Source organism: Neomonachus schauinslandi, chromosome 15 (genome assembly GCF_002201575.2).
Source record: "Neomonachus schauinslandi chromosome 15, ASM220157v2, whole genome shotgun sequence".
Taxonomy (NCBI): domain Eukaryota; kingdom Metazoa; phylum Chordata; class Mammalia; order Carnivora; family Phocidae; genus Neomonachus; species Neomonachus schauinslandi.
Genome location: NC_058417.1, coordinates 58,778,591 through 58,786,479, shown reverse-complemented (window position 1 = coordinate 58,786,479; position 7,889 = coordinate 58,778,591). Strand labels below are relative to the sequence as shown.

General features: G+C 66.4%; 1 protein-coding gene across 1 annotated transcript in view; it reads right to left on the bottom strand.

Annotated features, from left to right (window-relative positions):
- GCGR (glucagon receptor) overlaps positions 1-2,959 on the bottom strand; it is a 3,639-nt gene extending 680 nt beyond the window's left edge. Inside the window, exons 1-11 of the mRNA XM_044921406.1 lie at positions 2,903-2,959; positions 2,721-2,823; positions 2,132-2,239; positions 1,930-2,051; positions 1,735-1,841; positions 1,452-1,608; positions 1,204-1,363; positions 1,073-1,133; positions 714-783; positions 333-421; positions 78-216 (exon numbers count right to left, since the gene is read on the bottom strand). Coding sequence (XP_044777341.1) covers positions 78-216; positions 333-421; positions 714-783; positions 1,073-1,133; positions 1,204-1,363; positions 1,452-1,608; positions 1,735-1,841; positions 1,930-2,051; positions 2,132-2,239; positions 2,721-2,823; positions 2,903-2,959 — 1,173 coding nt within the window. The remainder of the gene's footprint in view (positions 1-77; positions 217-332; positions 422-713; positions 784-1,072; positions 1,134-1,203; positions 1,364-1,451; positions 1,609-1,734; positions 1,842-1,929; positions 2,052-2,131; positions 2,240-2,720; positions 2,824-2,902) is intronic.
- Positions 2,960-7,889: the final 4,930 nt, after the last annotated feature.

The following is a 7,889-nucleotide window of genomic DNA, read 5'->3' as shown; positions in this document are numbered from 1 at the left end:
TGGGGGGCCGCGGGTGGGGGGGTGGGGGGGGGGGGGGGGGGGGGGGGGGCAGGTGGCTATAGGGGGCAGGGCGGCACCTGGAAGGAGCTGAGGAAGAGGTCGAAGAAGAGCTTGGCAGAGCGCAGGGTCCCTTGGGCATGCTCGTCTGTCACGAAGGCGAACACCACTTCGTGGACCCCCAGCAGGGGGATGAGGGTCAGTGTGGACTTCGCCAGCCTGTGGGTGGAAGCCTGAGCTGCCAGGGCCTACCCTGCCCACTGGGGCCCCGGTGTCCTGCCCCCGCCCCCCTGGCCCCTGCAGGGTCTCTGGGTCTGTGCACTAACCGCACCCACCGGAACTTGTAGTCGGTGTAGCGCATCTGGCGGGCTTGCAGCTTGGCCATGAGGATGAGAAGGACGCGGATGAAGATGAAGAAGTTGATCTGTGTGTGGAGAGCACAGCTCAGGGCAACCCCCAGATCCCCACTTGACCCTCCTGGCTCCCAAGGCCCCCGGGGCTGCTGGGCACCCAGCCAGGGATGGGCAGCCGAGCCCGAGGCCCAGGACACTGGGCTAGCGTCTCGGCTGAGTGCCAGGGCCTCCCTCCTCATCTGCCCAGGCAGGATGTCATCTGTCTCCTCAGGCCCCACAGGCCAACAAGGAAGGACTGGCAGGCAGACCCCGCCAGCCTCTGTACCCCTCTCTGTGGGGCCAGCAGGTGCCTCATTTCCTCACCAGGATCGCCAGGAAGACAGGGAAGCGCAGGATCCACCAGAAACCCATGTTGTTGTTGCTGGTCCAGCACCTGCAGGGCGGGGCCTGCTCACGTCCTGCCAGCCCCCCGGCCTCCCACCCCCCTGACATCCTGGGGATCTAATCAGTACCTTGGGAAAGGAAGGAAGATGGTCCTAAATGACCCCCACCCTGGGGCAGTCTTGTTTCCCCACCCACCACTACCTCTGGCTGGAGGGTGCCCCCCGCACCCCCCCCGGTGCTGTGCGGCTACTCTCCATAGACCCAACCCAGCACCTTGTGCCCAGGAGGGGGGAGCCCCTGGCTGCCTCAAGTCCACTCTCCGGTCAGCTCATACTCACTGGATGTTCTCAAACAGACACTTGACCACAGCCCAGGGGATGACAAAGAGCATGGGGGCGCCTGCGGGGAGGGGGCAGCTGTGGTCCGGTGGCCCCAGCCAGCCTGCCCCCCACCACGCCAGCCTACTCACCCCAGCCGATGCCCAGGTAGAGGGCGAAGAAGCTCCTCTCTGGGAAGGCGGCGAGGCCCAGCAGGCCGTGCAGGTACACACCCTCCACCAGCAGCCAGCAGTAGTTGGCCACGACGCCATACTGCATGAACACGGCGGCCACCCGGCAGCCGGCCACGGCCTGGCCGCAGGCGCAGCATGAGCTCAGGCCGCATGGCCCCCTGCCGCCCTGGGGCCGGGGGGCCCGCAGGCCAGGTGTGGGTGCTCACCCCGTCACTCAGCCAGATGCTCACGCTGAGGTCGTCACCGATCTTCTGGCTGTAGCGCGTCCTGAGCAGCGTGTCGATGACCAGCACGGAGCCGGCCTTGAGCACAAAGGATGCGAACAGGTTCACGTGGATGTAGTTTCGCGTGCAGTGCAGCTTGCTGCGGGGACGGGAGTCAGGGCCTGCCTGCCGTCCTGCCCGCCGCGGGGGGGGGGGGGGGGGGGGGGGCCCCGCCGCCCGCCCGGGGGGGGGGGGGGGGGGGGCGTGCACAGGTGGGTGGGCATACCTGAGGCCCAGCAGGATAGCGAGGGCCAGGAGCAGGGCCCCCAGGGACAGAGAGTACCCCACTGTGTACATCACCTGGAAGCCGCTGTACATCTTGGCCGCCTCCTTCTATGAAGTGCGGTGGCTGGTCAGGGCCGGGGTGCCACTGCCCCCGTCCCCCAACCCCCGGCTCCCGCTGCACCTGCCGCGGGCTGACCTGGACCTCGATCTCCTTCTCGTCCATCTGGCACTGAGAAGCGTCGCGCCACGACTGCCCGCGGGGCCCGCGCACCCACTGCCCATCAGGCCCACACTTCTTGAAGACAAGGCGGTGCTGCACTGGAGGGCCGGGCTCCGGTCAGCACCTGAGCCCCAGCCTGGGCCCCCTCAGCCACCCCCCACTTCCCCTCTGTGCTTACCTTTGTGGTGCCAGGGCAAGTACCAGGGGCAGGACATGTTGGCCGTGGTGTTGGGAGGGGTGTCCGGCCAACAGGAGTACTTGTCGAAGGTTCGATTACAGACTAGCTCTGTGAGGCAGGGCAGGCGGGAGGCGCCCCTCAGCAGGGCTGGGCTGCTCCGAGAAGCCCCTGGGCTTCATCCTCTGCGCCCCAGCATGCCGTCGCCCCCCAGACCTCCCTGGATGCCCACCAGCCGCCTATCCTTGCACACCTCACCTCTCCAAAGGGCCCCAGACCCACCTGGGCTCGCCCCTCCTCTCAGTGCCCCCCTTGCAGTGCCTCCTTTTCTGGGGGCGGAACCCCTATCTGTTGGCTTCCTTCCAGGGTCCAGCGCAAACTCTGTGCCCCAAAGCCCTTCCTTTCCTCTGCCCAGCACAGGCCCCCTCCCTCGATCAGACATGGCTCTCGGCCTCCTGGCAGCTACTTCTACCCTCATCTCTTGCTGCACCCTAAGTGACCCTCAGAGCTTGTACATAAGGGGGTGCCCCTGTCCCTGCTTGAGCCCTCCCGGGGATGGCCCGTCTCCCGTCTCCCTCCCCTGGGGGCTCACCAGTGGGGGGCGGCAGCAGGCTCAGGTTGTAGAGACACTGGTCACCGTAGAGCTTCCACTTCTCGAACAGGAAGTCCATCACCTGGGCAGAAGGGGCCCAAGGCTGGGGGGAGAGATGAAGGGACAGGTGGGACAGAGCCACGTCAGCCGCGGGCCGGATGGGGAGTGGGCGTAGCGCTCACCTGGCAGGCCAGCAGCAGCAGCAGGAGCTGGGGGCAGTGTGGCCGGGTGGGGGGCATGCCTCTGAGCGGCCACCCGCCACATCTGGGTGGGGCTACACAGCTGGGGCAGAGGGGTCCTTGTGGGCACGCACGCTCCTCTGGGGACTTCCGGTCAGAGCAGCAGGGTCTGTGGAGGGACCCCCCCAAGTGAGGAGGCCCCGCTGGGCCCAGCTGTGACCGCCCCTCTGAGCCTCTGATCCTATTGAGGAAGTGGGAGCTGGGAGAGAAGACGCCAGAAGTCGTCTGTCTTTGCCAGTGATGGGGCTGGGGTCTGGCCCTGTGCTGGGAGGTGCCACCCAGGGTCCTGGAGGCCTCGTGTCTCCCTGGGTGGTGCTGGGTTTCCCACGGCCTGCGGCTCGCTTGCTCATGCTCGCTCTGCTCTGACAGCCCCGGAGCCCCACCCCTGCGTGCAGCTCTCACCATCTTGCCTGCTGGGGGGAGCAGCCTCCCTAGCGACCCACCTCCTCCCTTCGGCCCTTGCTGTCCTCCTCACCTATTCTTAGACCCTGGGAAAGGCAGCTTGCCAAGCTAGGGCGGGATGCCAGGGCCATCCATCACCGCAACGTGGTTATCGAGGTGGCCCCAGGCCAGCTCCCAGCCTTGCCCAGGGGACCAGGAGTGCGGGCACATGCTCAGGATGGTCCCTGTCACACACAGGCCCCATTCCGAGGGCCGGAGTATCTAGGTGCACCCTCTGGGCCCCATGCAAGGCTCAGGCCTGGCTTCCTGGGTCCCCCAGGGCACGTCGCGCAGGTGGCTGGCAGCACACTGCTTTGAGACGATGAGTGCAGGCTGCCAGGGGCCCAGGGGCGGGACCCCTGCCCTGGTGGTGCTGGTAGGAGGGCTGCCTTGGGCCCGGCCCAGGTCTGAGTGGAGATCTGGGGCAGCAGAGCCCTATCAATTCTCCTTTCTTGCTTTCTCTGACTCCGAGTGAATTCCATGGGGCAGCAGGGAGGGGCCTTTTAGGGCCTGGGTGTGAGCCCTCTAGGAGTGACTTGTGTGAGTCCTCCAGACCTGTGGATGGACCCTTCTCTGGGCCACCCTGGCAAGCGGTGAGCAAGGGATGGACGGATGGAAGGACGGACAACCAGTAGGTTGGAAGACAGTGACTGGCCAGGGGTAAGGGGGGGCAGTACGAGATGAAGGCAAGTGGAGGGTTTCAGCCTCCTCCCATCAGGGTCCAGTTGGGCCTTTGTGGGGCCAGCTCAACTTAGGGCTCCCCTGAGATTCACACCTCACCCCTAAGGGGACCCTGAGACACTACCACGCAGGGTGAGAGCTCAGTGATCCGAGGTGGGCACCCCAATCACAGCCTGTTGTGGGGCTCCTGACCCGGCCCTTGGTCATGGGTGCAGGCCAGGCCTGGTGGAGGCCTCACCCAACAGTCACTGGCCCCCAGTCCCTGGGCCAGGTGAGGAATCACCCAGGCTGCGGGTTCAGGAGAGGAGCCCCAGGACGAAGGGCTCTTCTGGCAGAGAAGGTGTAGGCAGGTGGAGAATGAGGGGTGGCTCAGCTATCTCCAGCTCTGGGGTCACCCAAGGGGCTTTACCTCCTGATTCTGATCAGACAGCCCTGTCTGCACCCCTGAGCTCGCCACTTTCCACCTTATTACCCTTGCTGGAGCCAGTGCGGTGGGGCGTGGCCCTGCGGGGAACAGGCGGTCCACTCCGTGGGTCCTGGACTATCCCAACACAAGTATCAGCTCAGTGTTGGACATGTGGGCAGGGGTTCAAGTGGAGAGTCAGAGTCAGGGGTCTCCTGGAGGTCTCCGGGCTAGGAACCCAGCTGGCGTTCCCCAGCCCCCAGCTCACCTCCTGTTCCCTCTTTCCCAGCAACCCCCACCCCCCCACCCCCAACCACATCCCCGTCTTCACCCCGCCTACCCCCCACCTGCTGGGCAGGCAGTTGCCTGGCCCCAAGCCTGGCCGAACACACCACTCCTAGGTGCTCAGGGCCCCACCAGTGTCCCACCAATTTCCACTGGGGATAGCTGAGGGACTCCCAGACCTGGAGCTGGAGGAGGGGCCCCCAGAATGGGTGGATAGCCCATCAAACAGGCCAGGATGCAATGGTTACCCCCTGCTTGCCCCGCGATCTGAATGGATGGGGTTGAGGATTCCCAGCCTCAGAGGGTCTGAGCTGGCGGGGGGTAGCTGTTTTTGTGAAACCAGAGCAAGTAGCAGGAAGGTCATGGCCCTGGGGCAGGATCAGGGGCCAAAGGCTGTTGACAGAGCCTGATTCCTGCTTCCTCTCCCGTGGGGCGTGGGGCGGGGCTGACCTGGAAGCCTGCTGGGGTGCGACCTCCCCGCCAACCCTCATACCCCAGCACAGAAGAACTGAGAGACAGCCAGGGCCAGTCCTCAGAAGATGTGGGTGCCCAGACGTCAGGGGGTCAGTCGGTTCAGGGTGGGGACAGATAACCCCGTGGCCCAGAAGTGGGAGTGGAGGCCGCTGGAGAGGTGAGAGCAGGGCAGGGCAGTGACCCACCCTCCCTGCAGGTCAAAGTGACAAGTGTGGGCCCCGCAGAAGAGCAGACCAGGTGGGGTGCCAGGGCCACTCGCCCCCTCCCAGGGACACCCAGGTTGAAGGGATGCCACTGGGCGAGTCCTGGGGAGCTGGAGCCCTCCAAAGGGGAAGAAAAGGGCTGCCGAGGCCCCCACGACTCTGGGGTGTCTCCGCAGGACTGCATGTGCACCCCTTGGGGAGGGGCCAACGAGCGGGTCAGGTGCACAACGAGGATCAGGCCCCTGACTGGGGCAGCAAGGCGGAGTGCCTGGCAGCCGGCGCCTTCCCCAGCGAGGGGAAGGCAGGGGAAGCGGGACCCCCGCCTGCCCCACGGTGTGGGACCTGGTTGACCCTCTGAGCTGGAAGGGCGCATCTGGGGATTGGGAACAGAGGAGTCCGATGGAGGTGAGGACGGCGATACCCCAGGCCCTGAGACCGCCCGGCCCACGACAGGGGTCCCCGCCGGCCATTTCGGCGCTGCCTATTCCGCGGGCCCTGGCCGCGCCCGTCTGTCCCGACCGGCGGCTGGGTCGGCTCTGGGGACGTCCCCTCGGGGCTGGGCCCAGGTGCTCACCGTGTGCCGCTCCGGCCCCCGCTCCGGCCCCCGCTCCGGCCCCGGCTCCTCGCTGCCCTCCGCGCGCTCGGGTCGGCGCCGGCTCCGCGCCCGCACCAGCCGCGCGCAAACTTTCCGGCGGTGACGCTGGGTGGCGGTGGCGGTGGCAGGGGCGGCGGAGGCGGAGGGGCGGAGGGGCGGGGGGTGCGGGGGGGCGGAGGGCGGGGATGGGAGCGGCGGGGGGGAGGGGAGCCGCAGCCGAGGGTCCCCGCCCGCCCCTCTGCGCAGCGCTCCCGGACGCGCCCCGGAGCCCCGGTCCCCACATTCGTGCCTGCAGATTCCTACCCCGCGGCCCTCAGCCCCGCAGACCCCCACCCCTCGAGCTCGCTATGCAGACCCCCGCCGGGTCGACTCCCACCCCTCAGAGCGGGCAGCAGACAGGGTCACAACGGGTCCGCAGCTCCCCGCAGGGACAGGAGACGCGTATGCGGGGGAAATGTGGAGGGCGCGTGGCCGGGGGCGGAAGGTGAGGGCTGTGACTGGACGCCCCCTCCTCTCGCTCCCCCCCCACCGCCTGTGGGGATCCGCGGCTTCTTTCCTGGGTGCGAGCTGATTTGCTACAAGGACTGGCCCCCCACTTAGCCCCACCGCGGCTCCTAGGTGACATTTCCTTTCCGCCGCAGAGCAGGCCGGACTGGGTGGGGGAGGGCAGAGCAGGTGGGGAAGGGGGCCCCCTGGGGTGTCCCTTTAACCCTGGGTGTCCGGGCCTCCTCCAGCACCACTCACTCAACAGTCCCAGAGGTGGGACGCCTGTCCCCGGCTGGCTGCTGCTGCTCCTCCAAGGCTCTGCTCCAGGGGCTGCAGGAATGGGGGGGCCAGGGGGTCACCCTGCTCCTCTACCCCTCCTTCCCAGACTTCTGCCCCACTCACCCTCCCGAGGATGTCCTCTCCTCCCCCATTTCCCTCCCCGCAGATCTAAAGCCTGAATCCCAGCCCTTGCTCGGCGCCCAGTGACTTCAGGGTCACCTAGCCCCGTGGACACTTTGGGGCCTCATCTTTCCTGGCCTTTCAGCATCCTGGGACCCTGATGGTCATGTCCTCCTAGAAAGCTATCCTGTGGCTGTGGCTCCCCGGGTGGCACTCCCCCTTCCTCCTCTTCTGCACTCCCCTCCACTCTCCCTCTCTCTCACGCAGCTCCTAAGGCCCCACCTGGAGCCCTATCCCCTGGGTGGCTCTCAGCTCCCGGATGCACCTCCTCCACCCACTGGCCTCCCCGACACCTGGCCCTTGGTTTCCTGCCCATCAGCAGGAGGGAAAACCCAGGAAGGTCTCCGTCCATCAGCAAATCTTGATTCTCCTTCCTGTGTTTCTCTGGAATCCGCCTGGGCCTCCTCTCGGCTGTCAACCCCTGTCCGGCCACCCACTGTCACTCAGGAGGCCCTCCCTGGCCCAGCAGGTCAGCTCCTTTGTTAGATGCTGTCCTTTGTCTTTGGGGTCCTTAACCCGACTCTACTTCTGTTTTAGGGGGGCATCAGTACCCATGGGCCTCCCTTTCCCCTGGCCCCCCCATTCCTGCAGCCCCTGGAGCAGAGCTAACGCTGGTCCCGCTGCCCTGGGAGAGATCCATAGACAGTTGGTCTTAGCGCATCTCTGCCCAGCCTCTGTCTGACTCATGGGGAGGGGCTCCGAGGGGTGTGTGTGTGTGCGTGTGTGTGCGTGTGTCCCCGCACTTGCCCTCCAGACCCCTGTTGTTACCAGCCCACCTGAGACCCTGCCCCCAGAGTGAGCTTTCTGTTTTGGTTCTGGGAATGGGCAGAAGGCAAAGGTCAGAGGCAAAGGTCAGAAATTCTGGCTGTGTCTGCCTAGGGACTGCCCAGGCAGAGGGTGCAG